At 43.9% G+C, this 22,922-nt stretch overlaps 2 protein-coding genes across 2 annotated transcripts; both read right to left on the bottom strand.

Moving 5' to 3' along the window:
• Positions 1-1,135: 1,135 nt before the first annotated feature.
• Positions 1,136-7,242, bottom strand: LOC123413471 (wall-associated receptor kinase 3-like). The gene is made up of 5 exons (XM_045106410.1): positions 7,138-7,242; positions 3,069-3,977; positions 2,781-2,951; positions 1,454-2,634; positions 1,136-1,411 (listed from the first exon to the last, which is right to left on the bottom strand). Exons 1-5 carry the CDS (start codon positions 7,163-7,165, stop codon positions 1,400-1,402), a joined length of 2,301 nt encoding a protein of 766 aa, XP_044962345.1. The 5' UTR covers positions 7,166-7,242; the 3' UTR covers positions 1,136-1,399.
• A 4,904-nt stretch (positions 7,243-12,146) lies between these two features.
• On the bottom strand, positions 12,147-16,169 carry LOC123408105 (wall-associated receptor kinase 2-like). Its single transcript, XM_045101297.1, has 4 exons — positions 15,908-16,169; positions 14,217-15,128; positions 13,921-14,091; positions 12,147-13,537 (listed from the first exon to the last, which is right to left on the bottom strand). Exons 1-4 carry the CDS (start codon positions 16,167-16,169, stop codon positions 12,351-12,353), a joined length of 2,532 nt encoding a protein of 843 aa, XP_044957232.1. The 3' UTR covers positions 12,147-12,350.
• Between the last annotated feature and the right edge of the window lie 6,753 nt (positions 16,170-22,922).

The following is a 22,922-nucleotide window of genomic DNA, read 5'->3' on the forward strand; positions in this document are numbered from 1 at the left end:
CAATTCCGGTTAGACAGGTAGTTACCAACCGTAGGTAGGCCTGAGGTACCTTTCGTTCTTGAAGCCTGGACTACTCTAGTTATTTGCTTGCAAGCATATGCATTTGTGGCATGTTGATTGCACTGAAACCGTTGTTGAGAAAGAAAAATATCTATGCATCAAGTTATCAGAAAGACGCCGATGACTGCACGAAAAGTATGAAAATGGTGATGGGAAAGAAGGTGATGTGCTGCATTTTCGACAGGACCGCTACCGATGTTGAGTATGACAGAAAGAAAGAAAGAAGGAAACCTCAGATTTGACACGATTCAAAGTCAAATCCTACATCATGGACACAAAATCCAACTACTCCCTCCGTTTCTAAATATAAGTCTTTTAAGCGATTTCACTAAGAGTCTACATACGAAGCAAAATGATTGAATCTATACTCTAAAGTATGTCTATATACATCCGTATGTAGTCCACTAGTGAAATCTCTATAAAGACTTATGTTTAGGAACGGAGGGAGTAGTTAGACATGCATAGTTGTAAAAATGATGCATCATTTTTTTTTTGTCGTTGTTCCATAAAAACACTTTGCTTCTATTGCCAAAATGACACGCCTTTAACCATCCCTTTGACAAAATACCCGACCTGTAGGACCCTCCAATCATATTTTCTTGCGGACGATTTTGCCCCTGCGATGGTTTGCCCTGACCCTCTGCTATCGGTCGAACTTAACCGGGATCGATCAGTGTCAGAGGCGCCTCCTCATGCACGGCTCACTCAGCATTTTTTCACTTTTTCAGGACCAACTGAACTTAACAATGTGCAGCCAGTACCTTTTATGCGTTGCCAAGATAAAAAATACAGATTTCTGAAGATAAAAAATACAGATTCCTGCCAAGATAACAATGTGGAGTATTTTCTTGCAGTAAACTTGCTGGAGTAACAGTGTTCAGTGCACAGGAGTATCTTTTCAAGCAGAGGAGTAACAGTGTTCACTTAATCAAACAGGGAGTATCTGCAGGAGCACAATTTCTAGGAGACTGCAGTATAATTGCCATCTTTGACTGCAGTTTATGATTACTCCAGTTCAAAATTATGATTACTGCAGTGCCGGCCGAGCTAACCTCGCTGCCAAAACGAATTCTAATGAGTAGTTGAACAACACTGCATGCGAATTCTCATACTGGAAAGGAACACAGAAACTGGCAAGTCAAATGTCATGGAAAACTCCACACAGGAACACACAACACGCAACAAATTCCAACTTCTACGTACATACTTGGTACCTCCAACACAGCACAGCTACCTGCACATTTCTGCTGGACGGTATAAACCCTGAAGCTCTAAGCCTCTAAGGCACACACTTTCTCCTGGCAATACTGCTCCAAAGGAAGGTTCAGATGAAACTTCATCATCTGGGCACCTCTATGCCCATTCCAGACATGAAACTTCATCATCTGGGCACCTCTATGCCCATTCCAGACATGTACGGCACCGTCGAGGGGGCACCCGAGGACGACGACGCGAGATCCCAAGGCATCGGAGCATCCACAGGTGGCATGTGCACGACCATATGCTCCGTCACGGCACGGTCCAGCACAAGCTCTTCCCTCCAGGTGCTCCGCAGGGCCTTCAGCCTGTCGGCCACCTGGGTCATGGAAGGCCTCTCTTCGCCCCTGGCGCCCAAGCACATCCTCCCCAGCTCGGCCACTTCTCTCAGCAGCGTCTCCGTCCCCACGCGCACGATGCTCGGGTCCAGGATGTCCTCGAGGGTCTCCTCCTTCATGGCGAGTAGGAAGGACCACACGAGGCTCTTGCCTTCCTTGGGCCCGTCGTTGTAGATGGCCGTCTTCCCCGTGATCAGCTCCAGCAGCACAACCCCGAAACTGTACACGTCGCTCTTCTCAGTCAGTTGCCGCTCCTGCAAGTACTCGGGGTCCAGGTAACCCAGGGTGCCCTGCACCAATGTCATGAACTGGGCCGCGTCCTTGGGGAGTGTCCTTGATGCCCCAAAGTCAGTCACCTTCGCCATGTAGTTCTCGTCCAAGAGAATGTTCATAGACTTGACATCCCCGTGCACTATAGGGTGGTTCATGGACAGATGAAGATACGCCAGTGCTTCAGCGGATTCTTGAGCGACCCTGAGACGAGTGTCCAAAGACGGAGGCGGACTCCCATAGCTACGATGGATGAACTCAAATAGAGTGCCGTTTGGAATGAATTCATAGACCAGTATGGGGACTTCTACCTCCAAGCAGCACCCCAGAAGCCTGACCACATTGCGGTGGTTGGTCTGTGAAAGAATAATAATCTCCTGCACGAATTCATCAGTTTCGGCCACATTCATTATCTTTGAGCGTTTCACGGCCACTACCCTGTTATCCTTCAGAATGCCCTTGTAGACAGTGCCATGACCACCCCTGCCAAGTTCTCTGCTCTTGTCAAAATCGTTTGTAGCCTTCTTCAGATCTTCTTCAGTGAATATCTTCAATGTGTCGACTTGTTTTGACATAATTTGGCGATACAATATTTGACCACCATTCTGATCAAAGAATTTGTCCTTCTCTTTGGCAAGCTTCCTTTTCTGATACTCAGCCCGTAGAGCAAAGATACAAACCATCAGGAATATGGTACTGAAGGATATGCCTGGAAATCATGACAGCTAATTACCATCAGTTCAACCAGATGCAGTGCAACATATAGCCCATTGCTTGGCCATATTCATGTATATAAACTGTTCTTGAACTTGTATAATTGGTTCAAAATATTATGATTGCTAACAATCTAATTACCTAAGACCACCTTCAGAGCTTTCTTCGGGTCAGCTGGAACACAGGGTATGCTCTTTGGATCATCACTCCTGAATCCTGATGGGCAGAAACAGGTGTAGTTTCCAATGGTATTGCTGCATTTACCTTGGCAAGGATACAAGGACTGGTTTGGAGGTTCACACTCGTTGATGTCTGTCATTTCAAGGAAGTGAGGAGAATGTCAACATGGATAAACAGAATATTCCATTCCATAAATAAAGCTGATAGAACAGAGAGAGTAGGTTTATTCTGCAAGACGCATATATGTACCTTGGCACCCTCCTTGTAGGTAGGGATTGCCCTCATAACCTTGAGAGCAGTTGCACCGGTAACCAGGGCCGTTGGACACATCAACACATTTACTGTTCATGTCTTTGCAGGCATACCGTGATCCCATTTTGGTGGCTTCCGAACAACTTTCATTACCAACAACCCAATCAAGTACCAAATGGACCCCATCTGTATATTTACTTGCGAAATTTGTAGATCTGACATATGAACGATCGAACTTGAACCAGTCCTCCTCAGCGACAAATGAGTAGCTGCACGGGCTGAAAGGCTGGCTTTTAGAGTTTGTAAATGTTAATGATGAAGATATGGTGCTGAAGGAGCTGATGTTTCCTGGCAAGGGAGTTTGGCAGCAACCCATGCCAACACACTTTGTGCTATCATCCACGCTATTTGCGTCAGTGCAGACTGAATAGCATGTGTTAACAATGGGGAACTCAAGCTGGTTCTTGCCCTTGGTGAGTCCTAAGATCAATCCAAGTGTAGCACAACCAATCGATATCAACTTGTTCTTGGTGTTGGAAACCTTATAAAAAGCATCAAGGCTTAAGCCATCCGAACCGTTGCCACTGGTGCCGTTGGTGTAGTTGCATTCCCATGATATGTGTGGGTTCAGAACACGAATCTCACCTATGGTAAGATTGATATCCAGTACCCTAACTTCCGATTCGGTTGAGGCCAGATACGCCCCGGTCTGATTGCATGTGACATTAAAGGGTTCTTGAAAGCAGCCTTTTCCGGTGCCAAACGGGTACGGGATGCTGATGTTGCCACACTTATCTGGGCAGCCAGGCTGTGCCATGCTGATGCCCCCAGAGGACCCTGCCCCATTAGCCGTAGTACTATGATGTAGGACTAGGGTGGCAGCAACAAGTAGTAAGAGCTTCTGACCTGTAGGCAATGACCAAGAGATGTCATAATGTCATATACATACCGATCTATGTGGGCTGGATGCATGTTATAATTAGTGATATGTCCCCCAGAAAACAAAAGATCCATAATACATCATACAAGTAGATAACAAATATTTAATTTCTTTCAAAATATGTCAAAGCCATTCCCCCACTCCAAACATCATTTAAGGAAAATCCCTTACAACTCCAATCATAGAGGACAGCTGAGTAGTCAATTAAGTTTGATCCCACAACTACAAATATTTTGACCCGGCAATATCTGAACTAGATGAAGAAAATAGAATTCATATTTTGTCATCACGAAAGAATTCATATTCAAATTTGGTATAGATAAAAAGAAACACGAATAACAATTCAGATTCCATGTTTCTTTATGTTCTCATTCTAGAAACTGTAGGGAAAGTACTACCTCTGATTTGTATTTATTTGTCATTTGGGCTTTGTATTCATCTATCATTTGGGTTTTCAGATTAGACTTTTCAGACAGAGTACCTCCAATAACTATTTATGGACAGCCATTTTAAAATCGCAAGTACATACTTGATATGGAAAAAAACATTAGAAAAATAATAATATAATCCTGTTTTGTTGCTCTATTTTTATAAAGCTAAAATGGCACAATTGGTGGGTGGAGATAGAGTCACCACATTCTTGCCCAGTACAATACATCGTTTTAAGCGATTTATATTGGATGTTTTTCCTGTTCTCCCCCTTTTCATGTTTCCGTTCTATTTTACATCTTGAATCACACTTCTTTTTTTGAGAAATAACTTTCCATATATAACAGAATAACACGCTAAGCCCTATTTCCCGCCGTCGTAAACAGCCTATTTCTCCACATCACTGCTCCGTGATCGATTCCTTACATGATATTACTCTGAAGCCCCCATCTCAGCTCAACCATTAAGCGCATAAAACAGGTTTCTCCCCCAGTTTCGCGCAAGTGTATCTGAGGTACTCCATCAGTCCCGTAATATAAGAGCGTTTTTACCTTATTTTACGGACCGAGGGAGTAGTAACTAAAACATCACTCACACAGCAAGTTGATTTTATTCTTGTTCAAGCAATGCAAAATGTACAGGTTATCTGTCTTTGTGCGCTTGTATTGTGCTCCAATTTTCTTGTAAAACAAATAGAGCTTCAGATTGGAGGAGCTACAGTTCTTCTTCAACCTCGGAGTCTGAAGCAGGTCAACGGCACAAGACGAATTCTCCGGCCAAAAACAAAAAATAAATCGCCTAGGGTTCGCCGTACCTTACAGGGAGCGTCTGGTGACCCTGAGCGTAGAACAGCGCGTCGGCCGAATACGGCCGCGGAGGAGCAGCGGGGCGGAGGAGCAGTGACGCCGGAGGAGGCGGGGCCCGAGGGTATGCAGCGTCGAATACTCGGATCCGCCGTGGCGGCGCTGGCTGCCGGAATTCTCCAGAGGCGGAGCAGAGCCCTGAGGTGTTGTGGGGCGGAGGTGGAGCCGGCCTCCCCGTCGGCGGCGCCAGGCATCTCGCCGGCGAGGCGGCAAAGAAGGGTTGGGTTGGGGGTTGTCACTTCGGTCAGGTCGGGTGGAGGTGCCGGGTGTTTAGTAGCCTTCGGGGTATATTGGTCATTTCCAAAGCTACATTTTGGAAAAGGAAAACGTTTAGAATCAACCGGCTGATGAGCCGGGTCTTATGCACGCCACGCGTCGTGGTCCACGCACCACGCGAGACATCCACATGCTGCCTCTCATTTTTTTTTTACTCTCAACCTTATCTCTTCCCCTCCTAGAGCCAGATTCATTTCTATTTCGTCTTGTACCTTCATCCCCATGCTTCGCCTCTCCTCATCACCCCCGCCCTCGTCGGACCAGCTCGCAGGGCGGCTTTTGCAGCACCCGGTGCCAAGCTCACACTCCGGTGACGGGCTTTTGCAACGACGACCGCGACGAGGGCCGACGTGGGCGCTGCAACTCCGGTGATGTTGCCTTCAAGCTATTGGGAGCATCGCCTTAGCTGCAATGGAGCAACGCCGGGCTGCAATGAAGACTCGACGGAGTTGTAATGGAGCTTCGTCGGACACGCCTTGTTGCATTGAAGCTACGCCGCAATTGCAATGAAGCTTTTCGCGGACGCGCCTATGCTGCGTTGAAGCTCCGCCGGAGTTGTAATGGAGCTTCGCCGGAGCATCGGTGCTGTGTTGGAGCTCCACCGGCTGCAATGGAGTTTTTCGAAGTTGCAATGGAGCTCGTCGGACGCTGTCGGTGCTGCATTGGAGCACCATGCGGCCTCTGTTCCATGTCGGGAATTTAATCTGACGATGAGGGCTCGTTCAATCGGACGGCTACCTAGGAGGATTACGACTGGTACAAATAGCAGCCGCCTTTGGAAAATGGTCACAACTCGTGTCCGAAAAAATATTACTTAAAGCATCTACAAAGGCAACTTGTAAATTCGTTCTATCAAATGTATGCAGACACGCCTAAACTTAGATGTACTGTTCCTTCATTTTAAAATATGTCTTTTTAAAAGATTTCAATGAAAACTACATGTGGATGTAGATAGTAGAGTGTAGATTTATTTATTTTGCTTCACATGTAATTTATATTAAAATCTGTAAAAAAGACTTATAGTATTTAGGAACGAAGAAAGTAATCGGTTAGCCCGACATAAAGTTGTTAATAATATACTCCCTTCGTCTAAAAAATAAGTGACTCAACTTTACACTAACTTTAGTATATAAATTAAATTATTTTTGAGTCATTTGTTTTAAAACGAAAGGAGTAATACTCATCTACTCTCTCCGTAAACTAATATAAGAGTGTTTAGATTACTATTTTAATTATCTAAATACTCTTATACTTCATCCGTCTTAAAATTCTTGTCTTAGCTTTTATCTAGAAATGAATGTATCTAAATATTAAAACGTGACTAGATACATTCATATCTTGATAAATTTAAAACAAGAATTCTAAGACGGATGGAGTATTAGTTTAGGGAGGGAGTAGTAGGGAAAGATTATATCTTGTAAGAAATTAGTATATCTTTGGTGAGGAAATTGGAACACAAGGTTGCATGCAACGTGCCTGGCTGGCTGGACGGGAGAAGACAGAAGAGCTCTGTAACAAGAGAAGAAAGAAGAGAAGCAAGGAAGGTGGCTCTTGTTACCGGCGATCAGTGGCCGGTCCAACTCCATGGCCGGAGCTTCCGCCGGCGGCTTCGTCGGCCTCGGACTCCACCCACCACCGGTGCCTGTGCCGGTGCGACCGCGCGTCCGAGAGAGAGAGAGAGAGAGAGAGGGACCGTGCTTATATATATGTATGTAGGAGATGAAGCGAGACTCAGTCAAGCAGTCTCTCCCCTCGATGGGACTGCTACAGATCGAAACCGCGTGCGGTGGGCAGGTGGAAGGGGGAGCTGACCGCAGTCCGCAGGTCATCGCCTGACCACTGTTTTGTACCACCACTAACATAACACTGTAAACCAGCGTTGCTCTCTCGGCTTTATTGCACAACAGCAAGTTGCCATCGCGTCATCTAAGTGAGCTCGACCAAGCCGGCGTCGTGGCAGAATCCGGTGCTCGCTTGACCGGACCCGCTCCCCGCGCGCGCGTGCCTTTCCTCCCAGTAGCTCGTATTTGACCCGCTCCTAATGATCGTTTCTCTCTCTCTCTCTCCCTTTTGATTTCTTTTTTCTGCGGTAGCATGCATGACAATCCGTCCTGCCGTAGGCAGAATATATTCGTGGACGCACTCCACGCACGTGGCAAATACTACTCCCTTCGTTCTTAAATATAAAACATTTTAAAAATCTCACTATAAACTACATGCATACGGAGTAAAATGAACGATATATATCCGTTTGCAGTTTCTAATGAAATTTCTAAAAGGTATTAATATTTAGGAACGGAGGGAGTAGTTGGTAACCATGGCGAATTTCTCTTTTATTCCGTGGCAAAACCTTTTCTTCTGGCACATGAATTCTCCTATGCTGCCATGCCAATTTCCTAAAACATGCATGTGGGTAATTTCTCTCTCTTCTACTCCCTTCGTTTCTAAATATAAGTTTTCATATGTTTCATTACAAGCTGCAAACGGATGTATATATACATATTTTAGGATGTAGAGTCATTCATTTTGCTTCATAACTAGTTCCTAGTGAAATCTTTGAAAAGACTTATATTTAGGAACGGATGGACTATATACCATGGAAATTCCTGCATGACAAATCATGACCATGTCACAAACTTATACGACCTCCTTCCGTATCATGGAAATATTCTCTGCTGCGGGATTTGTCATGTTCTACTACTAGCTTTTATAGCATGACAAACCCTGGACATATCACAAACTCCCCTGTTGCATGCAGCATGACAAATTTTTTCTACTGAGAACAATGTCAAAACATGACAATCCTTTAACAATGTTGGGAGGGGGGTGGCCCTGCCTTGATGAGAAGGGCGCATACATCATTCGTGCACGGCTGGCTACCAGCGCGAACATCACCGTTCACTCGCGAGAACCTCACAAAGCAAATAATCGTCCATACCAGACGGACTAAGGAGAACACGTTTCCTTCCTATTGCCGTTCTTTCTTCCGGCTGTCCTTTTTACCCCATGTCTAAGACGGGCTGTTCACTCCCATTCTCTTTTTTTCTCTGTAACAGAAGTTAGAGCAACTTTAAGACGCATTATCAAACATATGAAGTCATCAAACTGTCTCACTAACTATCGATGGGAATCTTGTCTCCTACTGTAAAAATATTCCATCTAAATATATAACCCCAATAAGCTTATTGCGTCAAAGTAAAAGAATGCCATAAATTTTGACCGGATGCCATAAGTTGAGACGTCATATTTGGATTTACTTCACAGTTTTGACCGAATCAACGATTTCTTAAGGAGATATCTCATTCAATTAAGTTAATCAATTCTGAATTTGATTCACGACTTTGACTGGTTCAACGATTTCTCAAATTAATTGGCAGCAACCATCTAAATCTCACGCATCCTCTCATCGCCTAGGAAAAAAAAAGCAACAACATGTGAAACTGTAGCGCCCTACATTCGGCAGTGCAAGAAACTTTCACACTGTCAAAAAGCCCACCGCCGCAACACCGCATTATAAAAAATCACCATCTTCCCCATGCACCAACCATTTTCGTTTGCTCGATTGAATCCCTCCCCGGGAAACGATTCGTTCGCACGCTCCTAGCTCCCTTCTCGGCAGATGTTCACCCACGTGTTCGGGTCCTTATTTGTAAAACATGGGCCCATGTGAAACACATCGAATATCGTACTTCCTTCCATCCCAAAACATAGTGCATACTGGATAGTGCTCCTTCTGTTCCGAATTACTAAGAAGTGGTTGTATCCAGACGTACGTATTTTAAATTTTGGATACGTCTTCATTTCTACGGCAAGTAATTAAGGATGGAGGGGTGTTCAAGAAAAAAAGGGCGTAGGGGTTATTTTTAAAGCCAATCTTTAAGCGTAGTTTTCCTCTATCAATTTCTGAAATGAACATAGAATTCTCCCAACTTTACAAGAATAGATGATGTGGCCATTAATAGCGGGTCTCACCAATAGATATTATTCCCTATTTTAGCATCTCGCCTTGTGCTCTCCGGTAGTATTTTGTTAGAACACCACATTCTACTAGTTCTTAGAAGATTTATTTATGCCAAATGGCACTGTAATCACAAATAGGAAGTCCTCTCAACCACCACGGGCAACGCAAAGAAGGAAAAAGTTGGAAAAGAAGAAGGAATTCCCCAAAGACAAGGGTTCATGTACGAGCCTGCAAGTATAAGAGAGCTAGAGTTGCGAAACTTGAAAAAGTAAGACTGCGTATGTACATTGAGCCACCGTAGGCGAAAGGGAAAGAAACAGAAGTTGTCCCCAGGCCAAATGAGAAGAGATTCTTCTTACCGGCCGCAATGAGCGACCGATCCATGATCGGAGCGCCGCTCGTCGCCGACCCTCCCTCCCTCCACCGGGGTTTCAGTTTATATATACGAGCAGTGTGTGGGCGCGCGAGGGAGAAGCAGCAAGGGAGATGGCGTTTATATATGATGAGACGAACTAGGGAGACGCAGTCTAGCAGCCTCCCCTCGGAAGGAGCAGTGATCAAAACCGTGTGTGTGCGCTTTTGGCTAATCCTTTTTTTAAGCACCGTGGTCCGTGTATGCTTTTTCAGGTGGCAGGTTCCGGTCATCTTCATCTTCTTCTTCTTTGATTGATTGATGGGAGGGTGGAGTTCCCATCACGTCATTCAAACTCTGTATCGGTGGTGACGTTGGTGTGGTTGAACATGGACATATGGCGCTGCTGCTCGAGCTCCATGGTTGGCTTCGCTCATGAATCATGACGCAGGGCTCTTTTTTTTTTTATGTCGAGGAGACCCGCTCTCCCACGCACGTGCCCCTCGTCCTAGCTGATCATTCACTGCTCAGTCCTCTTCACGCAGCTCATATACGACTGCTAGGAGGAGACCAGGACGATACGAGTCTTACCTCTCCCCTAATAATAAAGCGCGCAGCGCTTCTGGCGTCCGTCGTCGGTCATTTTGCAGAAAAGCCTCACAGTTTCAGGTAATTAACCAGCAGTTCAATTTTTAAGTCAGAACGAACCGTTTTTTTGTCATTTTACAGAAAAGTCCTCACAATTTTAAATAATCAACCCGCGGTCCATCTTTTAGTCATAGCCGAACCGTTTTTTTTTGCATTTTTCAGAAAAATCCCTGATGTTTCAGGTAATCAACCCGACGTTCCTATTTAAGTCAGCCAAAACATTTTTTTATTTTAACAAAAAGAAACCCTGACTTTTTAGTTAATCAATCCATATTTTACCTAAAACAAAATTATCCATATCTTTTAAACCGTAACTTCGATTTTAACATGTTATATATGAAATTTGATTGAAAAAATGTGTAGAATCTAAATAGGATGTTATTTTTAGCTGTTGAATACTTCTTAAATATTATTTTTGGTGCAAACTTAATCTGTAGTGCACGGTCTTTTTTTCCTCTCTTTCCGGCGAACATACGAATTGCAATAAATATCCATTAAATTAAAACCAAATTGACAGGAAAGAAAACATCGTTAACCACACATGCACACCTTTAAAAAATCTCGTGGGAAGAAACAACATATTTCTCGTCTTAAGTTATAAGAAACGTTTCAAACAGGAAAATCTCCTGACTGGGCAGGCCCATGTAGGCATCTCCTATATTACGCTCTGGACGTTGGAAAAAGATGCAACACACCTGTTTGGACCGGCCCATGCCTGGGCGCCTGTTTTTCTAGTTTATTTTTTTATTTTTCTTTTCAGTTCCATTTTTTTTTCTACTTTAAATAATTTAGAACTTCGAACAACTTTTCTTAATTTTAAAAAACTGAGAATTTCGAAATAAAATATTAAAAAAACATATTTTTTTTAGAATTCAAGAACTACTCAGGAGTTTTGAAAAATGTTTGCATATAAAAAAATGTTTTAACTTTGAGAAAATGTCCATAAAATAAAAAATTCAACGATTTTAAACAAAAATCCGTGTAAAAATCTTAAAAACAGTTCGTGCCTCTGTTTTTAGTCTCGTTTTTTATTTTCATTTTTCTGTTCCATTTTTTAGTTTAAATAATTTAGAACTTTGAAAAACTTTTGCAATTTATAAAATTGGGAATTTTGAAATAAAAGTTTGAAGAAAATATAAAATGTTTGTGAATTCAAAAAATGCTCAGGATTTTTGTAAAAATATTCGCATATTCAAAAAATGTTGATAATTTTGAGAACAATGTTGGTGAAAACAATAAAAGTCCATGATTTTGAAAAAAAGTTTGTGTGTTATTTTTTGAGTGCAATTGAAGAAATGTTTGCTAATTCAAAAAATGTTCATGCATTTCAAGAAATGTTTTAAAATTTTAAAGACATAATATGATCAGCATTATTGAAGATTATAATTGTTTTTCTCCCATTGCAACGCACGGGTCTTTTGCTAGTATTTATAAACATGTATAGAGATCCTTAGTTAAATCCGCGGCCAAAATTAAGTTTTCAACCTAAAATACGATCGATGGTGTCGCCCAAACCAGGAACACAAAATTCAGTTAGGCGTATGCACATGCATGGCTGAGCAACATTGCAGGCTGAAACCGGGCCGTCCATGCGCGAATTCTCATATACTGAAAACTGAATTTTGTGTCTCTTCACACCGAGGCTGAAAGCTCAGATGCCGCATAGTCAGACTGTACTGTCATGGCAAAACTCCACGACGAAACACAAAACACACTCGAATCCCATGACAACATTTACTTGGATACTCTATACTTCTACCAGTACGGTAAATTAGTTGGGCATTCTGGTGGAAGGTTCAAATGTAACTGATCATCGGGGCGTCTCTATGCCTATTCCAGACATGTACAGCTCGCCCGAGGAGGATCCCGGAGACGGAGGATACCAAGGCGCCAGAGCAGCGGCGGGCGACGAGCACACGACCAGACACTCTGTTTTGGCATGCCAAACCGCCAGCTTTTCCCTCCAGGCGCTTCGCAGGGCCTTCAGCTTGTCGGCCACCTCGGTCATGGACGGCCTATCCTCGCCCCTGGAGCCCAAGCACATCCGCGCAAGCTCGGCCACCTCTCGCAGCAGCGTCTCCATCCCCCCGCGCGCGATGCTCGGGTCCAGGATGTCGTCGAGTCTCTCGTTCTTCATCGCGAGCAGGAAGGACGACACGAGGCTCTTGCCTCCCTTCAGGCCGTCGCGGTAGATGGCCTTCTTCCCCGTGATCAGCTCCAGCAGCACCACCCCGAAGCTGTAGACGTCGCTCTTCTCTGTGAGCTGCCGCTCCTGCAGGTACTCGGGGTCTAGGTATCCCAGGGTGCCCTTCACCAGCGTCATGAACTGGGCCTCGTCCTTGGGGAGCATCCTCGACGCCCCAAAGTCCGTCACCTTCGCCATGTACTTGTCGTCCAAGAGGATGTTCATGGACTTGACGTCTCCGTGGACTATATGGTGGTTAGCGGACAGATGCAGATAGGCCAGTGCTTCGGCTGATTCTTGCGCGACCCTGAGACGGGTGTCCAGCGAAGGAGGCGGACTTCCGTGGTTACCGTGGATGAACTCAAAGAGAGTGCCGTTCGAGATGAACTCGTAGACCAGTATGGGGACCTCCACCTCTAAGCAGCACCCTAGAAGCCTGACCACATTCCGGTGGTTGGTCTGTGAAAGTATAATGATCTCCTGCACGAACTCGTCGGTCTGCGCCACGTTCATGATCTTCGAGCGTTTCACAGCGACTACCCTGTTATCCTTGAGAACGCCCTTGTAGACAGTGCCGTGACCCCCTTTACCCAGTTCCCTGCTCTCGTCAAAATCATTCGTAGCTTTTTTCAGATCTTCTTGCGTGAATATCCTCAAAGTATCAACTTGTTTTGACATAATTTGCTGATATAATATCTGACCGCCATTCTGATCGAAGAATCTTTCCTTCTCTTTTGTCAGCTTCCTTTTCTGATACTCAGCCCATAGAGCGACGATACAAACCATGAGGAAGACAGCACTGATGGAAAAGCCTGAAAACAATGACGGGTAAATATTGTCAGGTCAACCAGTAGACATTGACCACATTTGACTAAAACCCAATGCAACATTTTGTGCTATACACACCCATTAATTTTCTGCATGGTATGAATGCAGACTGATAATGGACTTACATAAATGGCATAAGAAGTGCAAAGGAGATTTCAAAATACTATACTAAGCAGTGCACAACACAACAGGTGTGCAAAATAATTCAACCATTAACAATCCCAACTTCTGAGCTCTGTACAAACTGTACTCTAGTTGGACTTATATGGCTCGCATAAAAAAGTACAGAGAAGCTTTCTGCTAATGATCAAGCAGTGTGTGAACAATTGGTGTGCAAACATATTTTGATTGCTTATAATCCCATTACCTAAGACCACCTTCAGTGCTTTGTTTGGGTCAGCTCGAACACAGGGTATGGTCTTTGGATCATCGCTCCTGAATCCTGGTGGGCATGAACAGGTGTAGCTCCCATCGGTGTTTCTGCAATTACCTTTGCAAGGATACAAGGACTGGTTTGGAGGTTCACACTCATTGATGTCTGTCAATTCCAATTCAAGGACGTGAGGGAAATTTCAACATGAATAAACAGAAATTGCATTCCATGGACAATAAAGATGACAGAAAGAAGAGCATAGGTGGACTTTTGGCGATGCATATGCATACCTTGGCACCCTCCTTGTAGATAGGGATTGCCCTCGTAACCTTGAGAGCAGTTGCAGCGGTAACCGGGTCCATTGGACACATCAATGCACTCGCTGTTCATGGCTTTGCAAGCATACTGTGATCCCATCTTGCTGGTTTCAGAGCAACTTCCATTACCAGCAACCCAATCGAGTACCAGAGGAACTCCATCTGCATATTTACTTGCGAAATCGGTAGAGCTGGCATATGAAGGATCGAACTTGAACCACTCCTCCTCGACAACGAAAGAATAGCTGCACGGGCTGAAAGACTGGATGGTATAGTCATATATATCTTCTATTGGTAAGGATGTGGTTTTAACGGAACTGATGTTTGCTGGAAAGGAGGACTGGCAGCAACCCATACCAGCGCACCCAGAGCTAGCATCCACATCACTTGCGTCAGTGCAATACGAAAAGCATGAGTTGACAGTGGGGTATTCAAGCTGGTTCTTGCCCTTGGTGGCTCCTACGGCCATTGCGAGCACAGCACAACCGACCGATGTCAACTTGTTCTTGGTGTAGGAAAGCTTATGAAAATGATCAAGACATAATCCTTCCAAATCACCACTAGTACTATAGGTGCCATTCGTGTAGTTGCATTGCCATGTTATGTATGGGTTCTGAACACGAATCTCACCTAGAGTAAGATTGATGTCCAGTATCCTTACTTTGGTGGTGGCCAGATATGGCTTGCCCTCATCGCACGTGACATTAAAGGGTTCTTGGAAGCATCCATTTCCGGTGCCGAATGGGTACGGGATGCTGACGTTGCCGCACTTGCTTAGGCAGCCGTGCCGTGCCATGCTGATGCCCCCAAAGTACCCAGCCCCATAGGCGGTAGTGCTATATTGCAGGGTCAGCGCGGCAACGACAAGTAGTAAGAGCTTCCGACCTGTAGGCAAGGGCAAACAGATGTATCATGTGCATATTTATCTATCTTCTCTGGATGCATGTTTATACTGTCGCTATGGGGCATTTGGCCCCACTAAAATGCAAAGAATCCTAATATAGGAAATGAGTAGATAATAAATATTTATTTTCTTTCAGAATGTGTCAAAGCCGCCCCTCCAATCGGAACCCCATTTAGGAGGAATTTTCATAGAACCCCATTCATAAGGAATGAGGAATACATCAGTGGTTAGTTGAGAGTTTGATCACTAGTACAAACGTTTTGACCCAACAATATCTGAATGAGATGAAGAGAATAAATTTAATGCTCGTCTTATGTAACAAAGCATCAATTCTGTATGTCACTCTTAGTTATTATTCTCTGATTCCATCTCAGCCCAACTAATGATGGTTTTGCTACTGATTTCACATGTATGGTAAGCTAAAATTCAGTAACTCACATCACACTGACCTGTAAAATGGTTTTCTCCAGCAATACTACAAAATGTAACCCCGCATTACCTATGTTGTGTGGTGGCCATGCGCGCTCTGGGAGAAAAAATTTAGGCAATTCCGAACTAGATATAAGCTCCTAATTCCCCCAGAGGCTCGAGGCTTGCAGTGCACCACAGTACACACACGAGGTAAATTCCCCAGCAGAAAACGGATAAAATCGCGTCACAGGCCCGGCCGATGCGCCGTACTCGGTACCCGCATCACACGCGCCAGCTCCGACAAGCAAAATACGATTGCGTCGTACGGCTAGGGTTTCCCGTACCTCACAGGGCCCGGTATCCCGGCGCCCCGGAACGACGGCGGGTACTCGGATTCCGCGTGTCGGCGACTGCTGGAGGAACCATGGCGAGAGGCGGAGGAGGACCCGGAGGTCCCGCACTGGCGGTGGTGCGGCGGGCGGAGCATCTCGCCGGCCCGGCGGCGTACTGGGTGGTGCCGTGGTGGTGCCGTGGGTGGGTGATTGGGACGAGGGTGAGAGACGTAAATTTGCACTTCTCTCGGACGGCCCGGATTGACCATTGAAATCCATTTGGATCACAAGAATTTATTTATCCATTGAAATCCTATAGAATTTGTTTGATTGTATCACAAGAAAACCATTGGATTTTCTTCGAGAGGTTAGCGTGGACGCCATATTTTTTTTTTAATGAAATGTGGTACACATGATTTCTTAGGAGAAATTCCTATAGGATTCAATCCTACCGACGAAATGACCAGCGCAAGGAAAACTCTCGAGGTTTATAATCCTTAACAATTCCTATGAAAATCCTGTGAGCAAAGGCGGCCTTTGAGATCCAAGTGAATTATATAAAAAAATGTTTCTCCCAAACCAAGCAAAAAAAAAACCTCTGGTTTTTCTTCGAACACAACTAACAAATGTGCCACCAAAATAAAATTTACTATTGCTATGGTATTCTCCACTTTTTTCTACGAACCAGAGAGAATTGAAAGTGTTCAGAAAAATATGATTCATTTAAAGAGATTGCACACAAACCCTTTTGCAATCTTTGATCTCTAGCTTATCTTATAGCAAAATTCACTCTCGTCGGCTTGTTCTTGGCGTTGAGGAAGCGCGAAATTGCAGTGTGGACGTCCAAATATATCGTTGCAACTAAACTAAAGCTATTGTATTTTTATCTATTTTATTAGGCTCAATATAATCAAAGTTGAAGTTATGTTTTCAAATGCTTGTTTATTATGATTTTTTTATTTCATCGCTTTTAATGCTAGATTACTTTTTCCCTAGACTTTCAAGGCTAAATTACAGAAGCATGTTAAGGGGTCGTTTGGGTAGGAGCGGGCCCCAATCCAAACAGCCTCTAAGATATCAGCCCGTTAATAACGGGACATGAAAAGAAAAGATTGGCAGCTATTGTTTGGATAGAAAAGACCTAAGCAATTTAGATTACGAAGCCACCCTTAGAAAATAAAAATAAAAATCATGGGTGTTCATGGTGCTGGTCTATACATATTTGGAAATTATGGTTTTAAGAGAAATGACTCAGTGTGCCACACCAAACATAAGCAACTTACTACAGTACCAAATTAATCTGCCACTATTTGTAGTGTGTAAAAACTACAGTTTTACTTGCCAAAACATGTCGCAAGCACATCGAAAACTGCTTTAAACAGGCAGTAACCATAGTGAATGTACATTTGGAGCTACTCCTTTTGTAACGAAATGTAAAAGCGTTTAGATTATGACTGCGGCGTTTCGGTGTCCAGACTCATCTGCATTCGTTTAGTAAAAAATTCAAAACAATTACTAAAAAAATTCAAAGAATTCCAACTTTTTTGGGATGATAGATAATTTGGTGCGTGAAGTGCGCTCCAATTTTTGTATCATTTGAATATCTGAGCAGCTCTCGACAAAAAAGATAAATCGAATCAAAACGGTGCATGTATAGTAAACTTTTTTAGAGATCCTGAATTTGTCATTTTTGCCGAGAGCTGCTCAGATGTTCAAATTATACAAACTTTGGAGCGAACCTCACGCATCAAATTATCTATCATTGAAAAAAAAAGAATTATTTTAGTATTTGTTTTGATTTTTTTACTCAGTAGGGTGCAGATGAGCCCGAGCTCAGAAACGAATTTTCATTAGATTACTACTTAATTCGAAGGTATGTAAAAGATTCTTACCAGTAACCGTAGGGAGTGACCAAGCCATGCCTCGCCTGCCTACTTGCAGCTGGTTGGGCTGCCTCGGCAGTTCAGACTTCAGAGTGTTTGTAGTGCAATCAGTCGTCTCCTTCTTCCGCCGCCCAAACCTTCAAGTAAACGGAAATGAGAGCCTAGAGCTGAGAGCCGGGAGCTAATTTGAAGACAGACTGCAGAAAACATGCAAGCATTGAAAATTCATCTGAAAGGATGGTCTGCGTTGTTTCCTGGAGAAGAGCCAACACCGGGCGTGCATATATACGTGCACCATTGCACCAAGATCGATCGATAGCGCGTTGGGAACGAGTCAAGAAACGGCGGCATTGTACATGCCGGGCTTCGTTCTCTCCGTCCAAAAAAATTGACAGATGTGGCGACATCAACCCTTTGTAAGGGCTCCTTTGATTCAAAGGAATTCTATACGATTTTTAAAGGATTGAAATTTTTAGGAATTTTTCCTACATTGGTCCTTTGATTCATAGGATTGGATCCATAGGATTTTTTTTCTATGAAATCTTTTGTACTACATTTCATAGAAAATCTAACATCCATTTCAACCTCTTTTTACAATTCTTTTGTTTTTCCTATGGCATCAAACACTCCTTGTTAATCATATAGGATTCAAATGGACATGTCACTCCAACCCTCTACCTTTTCTATTCCCGTGTTTTCAAAATCCTGCGAATCAAAGAGGCCCTAAATCGTAATGAGATACTTCCTCTGTTCTTAAATATAAATCTTTTTATAGATTTCATAACGGACTACATGCTGATGTATGTCGATATATTTTAGAATATAGATTCATCTGTTTTGTTTCGCATGTACGTCTCTAGTGAAATCTTCAAAAAAAAATATACTTCATTCGTCCTAAAATAAGTGTTTTAACTTTATATTAGCTTTAGTATAAAATTATACTAAGCTTGAAACATTTATTTTAAAAACGAAGAAAGTACTTAGAAACGGAGCGTATAGAAGTAGAAAAGAAACACATGCATGCCATCACGCGGAGGCACAACTGCGTACATGACGTCCACAAAACACTGGGTTTACGGAGCTTTCAGGATTGGCAAGGCATCAAATGTTTGTCTCACCCGTATGCGATAGGGAGGGCTTCCCCGTCGCACCCGTCGGCCCCCCTCTCCCCTGCCCTCCTCCCTCGCCGCCGCCAGAAGACATGGCCGGGCAATGCTTGGCTCGTGTCGACGACGGCGGGACCCTTTTTCTCCTCGCTCGTGGGAGCTACGGCGGGGCGGCATCCTTGCACCAGGGCGGCGCATCAGCGTGGGGCGCGTTAAGGACGATGGTGCTCAGTGCCCCTGCGGCGACGAGGCATGGGTGGGCGGCGGCCTCGGGCCTGGAGTACCTCACGGTGAAGGGCGTGCCTGCACCGCTGCCGATCTGGATCAGAATCTGGCCCTATTTGGATCCAAGGGGATGCAAACGACGCGGGCGATAGTCAGGGCGGCGCCCCTTCTGCGCAACAGTGATTGGAGTCTCCACGACCGGCGGTGTGGCGACTGCGTGTACACGGTTGGCTTCGATGGCCGTGGATCTGGCGTCCTGTCCAGATCCATCTTGGTTTGGCCTTGGCCAACCGGTAATGCGAGGAGGACCTGTGAGGGGCAGTCGGAGGCTCCCTGCCGGCATGCCGACGACAGCCCTCGCCTCTGCGACGACGCTCCGTTCGGTTCCACCCAGCTGCGAGTTCAGGGCAACACGACTTTCAATGAAAATCACGTTGACTTCGGTCATGGTGGACGATGGCGGCGTCTATGACGTCGTTCCCTTCTCGAGGCTTCGTTGTTGTAGGTCGTGGCCCCCAACTCGGATGATACTCCGGGGGAAACCCTAGATCTAGATTTGCCGGATCGAACGATGGTGGCACGTTCAATGTCGTTGTCCCTTCTGGGGGCATCGTTTTGGAGCAAATGCTGGTTGGACGGGACAAGCGAAGGAGCGGTGTCGCATTCACCTCAAGGCCGATGGCGGATCTCGGTGGCATGGCGATGCGGAGGTTTGGCAACGGGAGCATGTGGATGAATACGTACATGATGATGGAGTTGTTTGGCACCGTGATGGCGTCGACGGCAGGCCAGGAAAAACCGATGCGTCAGTTTCTGCTCTGGAGATGGACCGGCGAAAGATGACGGTGGCAGCCTCTAAGAGTGCGCTAGACCGGTATGAACCCAGTCCCGGAGTGTAGCTGGGCTAGAGCATCCGGCTATAGATGTTAGGTTTTGGTGCGATGCATGTTTGGTATTCGGTCCGGATATTCGACACACCTTCATCAAGGGGATAGGAGTATCCACAAGTGTTGTCTAGATGGTGGCTTTAGACTGAAAGATGTATTACTTTATATGATTTTTAAAATAATTAATAAATAACTGCATGCATCGTTGAGATGCAGAGGCCGAAAGTTTATCCTCCTTTTCAAAAAAATAAAATAAAATCAGATGTTTGTCTCATGCTAAAACTATAAAAGAACACGAGGTGCCGAATCCGGGGTTTAATTCCTTGGGGCCAGAGATTCAACCATCCCGCTAGACACCCAACCGATAGCTGGTTCTTGTAATTTATTCCGTGAATACATAAAGCGATAATCGATAATCACCGTATTCCAGATAGTTTCCTAAAATTTAACCGTCACTAAAAAACAAACCTTTCGTCCGCATCTTTAGTCCCGATTTTGACGGCTAGGAGCGGTCGATGGTACGGACATCTTTAATCCCGGTTTGTTTTGTACCTATAGTCCCGCAAGACAAACCGGGACTAAAGATGTGGTGGCAGACGGGCGTCAGGTTAGGGCCCCACGAGCCCATTTAGTGCCGGTTTGTATCACAAAACGGGATTAGAGGGAGCCATTTAGTACCGGTTGGTTATACAGACAGGGACTAAAGATCTCCTTATATAAGCCCTTCGTCCAGACCGAGCCAATTTCTCTGTTTTCTCCATTCCTCTCTCTGTTCTTCCTCTTAACTTGAGCTCATCCTCCATTTTTTGTCAAGATTTGAGGTACCCCATCTTTCCAAGTGTTCACAAAGGTTAGCAACTTTGTTCTTTCATTTCTTATTGATAGATTAGCTCGTGTAATGTTCTATAAGTATATTGATTTGTGGTTTTTAGTTTGGGGAGTAATTTTGTGGCAGCTTATTTGATTCACATGCAATTTGAGCTCAAATTAACTTCTTATTTGCATATATGTAGGTGTGGTTTACTTAGTTCCTTCCCGTCCCCGCCCTAACCAACATCGGTCGCCCGCACCGTCCCGTCGTCGGCACCACCTTGGTGATCCTCTTGTTCTTATCCTTTTTATATAAGAAAAATCTTATTTGTATGATTTAGATAGTTTTCTTACCTGTATGATTGTTTGTTATACATAGTGCCATGGTCTTGATATCCGTTCCCGTCGGCTCTTGTCTGGTTTATGATTCGGATGTGGTATATTCTCTTTTATAACGATTTGTTGCATTTCTCATTTATGACAATTATGTCCATAAAAGTGACATAGATATTTTTATCTAGGAGGTATGTGAACCGTAAATTGCAACCGACCCTCTTGTCGAGAAGTTACATTTAGTTGAAAGAAAACGAGTATTTGAAAGAAAAATTGAAAAGTATTGAAGAAGAGAAGATGAAATTGGAGTTTTATGTCGCCGATGTCGTTGATGAACACAAGATTAAGATGGATGCAATGCGTTTCAAGATTAGAAAGATTAGAAATATGCCATTAATAAAAAGGCTTGATATCATTATGATGTTGGATCAACTGTTATCTTAATTGCGATCTTGATCGCATTTGTTGTTGCATTTAAATGCTTTCACTAGGTACTCTTGTATGTTGTTTTATGAAAATAAGTGTGTATAAACTTTATGTATGAACTAGTGTTAATTTGATCTTTTCGGTCTTGTGTAATGAACATGAATCGGCAATGGATGTACGATGACCCACGCAAAAATATGTAGGTGTGGATTTATCATTATTTAATAACGATAATCAAAAAACAAATTTAAAAAACTTATAAGTGCAAAAATATGTAACAACAAACATATTTTTCACGTTTAGAAAAACCCAACAAGGTCAAATTAAAATAACAGAACACTTCAAAAAGTTTACAAAATAGATTTTCATTTTACAGTATATTGCTTAGTGTGAAGTTGATTACAGCCTCGTTTATTTAATAGTTGTAAAAATTTATTAAATAGTATGAATTTAAATAGTTGTAGAATTTGTTCTCGACGTCGATGATGCCCGGCCCGCATCCTCGTCGTCAACTCGATGGCGATGACCTACTTGAGAGGCGCCATGTTCGGGACTGGGCTCCACCGAGCTGGCACTGGGAGGTGCTACCTTCCGGGCGCGCATCTTGGTGAAGAACTAGGTTCCCGTCGTCGACCGAGAACTTCTTTGGTGGCGGTCACATGGACGACTTTAGGTGCGGAGGCAGCCGGCCCCCGAGGAGGAGGTACATCGCCGTGTCAGGGAGGAGGACGAACACGTCCATCGCTACATTGAGGCGTTTGGCGTCAGGTTCTCTGATACCTGGCAGGTTCTTCAGGGATCTCACCCGAGCTATGATCCTCTGATGGTTCCTTCTCTTTGGGTGTCCATCGTCCGCGCCTCAGTACATCGATAGCTCTTTGGGTGGTCTGTTTAATAATATTCGAGATATGTATTAGTGATAATACTCGAGATGTATTCGACAAAATATTCTGTGATGCATTAAGTGGATTATTTGATGTATTACTGATATTATATATGATGATCTTGCTAGCTAAAGTGAATACTAGATTGTTTTATCTTTCTTCTTGATTAGTTAAGCTATGGACGGTAGAGACAGAGACCATGATCAAGAGTATGTCTTGTTCGACATGATATGCTCCGGAAACAAAAAGAATTAAGAAGCAGATGATGGCTCACAATATCTTAACCTATCCAGTGAGGGAATAGAGGAAGAACAACCAAGAGACGAAGGGGAACCTGACAATGTATTAATTGATTTACACACACACACACACACACACACACACACACACACATATATATATATATATATATATATATATATATATATATATATATATATATATATATATATATATATATATATAACGAATCTCTTCT

Source organism: Hordeum vulgare, chromosome 7H (genome assembly GCF_904849725.1).
Source record: "Hordeum vulgare subsp. vulgare chromosome 7H, MorexV3_pseudomolecules_assembly, whole genome shotgun sequence".
In the NCBI taxonomy this organism is placed as follows: domain Eukaryota; kingdom Viridiplantae; phylum Streptophyta; class Magnoliopsida; order Poales; family Poaceae; genus Hordeum; species Hordeum vulgare.

What these genes read in the sequence shown, in the direction of transcription:
- LOC123413471 (XM_045106410.1), bottom strand. Translation starts at nt 7,165, where the DNA reads ATGGAGTTGGACCGGCCACTGATCGCCG. An exon ending in GGACCGGCCACTGATCGCCG is followed by an intron (nt 3,978 to 7,137) that starts GTAACAAGAGCC and finishes CATTGCCTACAG; the next exon opens with GTCAGAAGCTCTTACTACTT. An exon ending in AGCTCTGAAGGTGGTCTTAG is followed by an intron (nt 2,635 to 2,780) that starts GTAATTAGATTG and finishes CATGATTTCCAG; the next exon opens with GCATATCCTTCAGTACCATA.
- LOC123408105 (XM_045101297.1), bottom strand. Translation starts at nt 16,169, where the DNA reads ATGGATTTCAATGGTCAATCCGGGCCGTCCGAGAGAAGTGCAAATTTA. An exon ending in GCGCCGGGATACCGGGCCCT is followed by an intron (nt 15,129 to 15,907) that starts GTGAGGTACGGG and finishes CCTTGCCTACAG; the next exon opens with GTCGGAAGCTCTTACTACTT. An exon ending in AGCACTGAAGGTGGTCTTAG is followed by an intron (nt 13,538 to 13,920) that starts GTAATGGGATTA and finishes CATTGTTTTCAG; the next exon opens with GCTTTTCCATCAGTGCTGTC.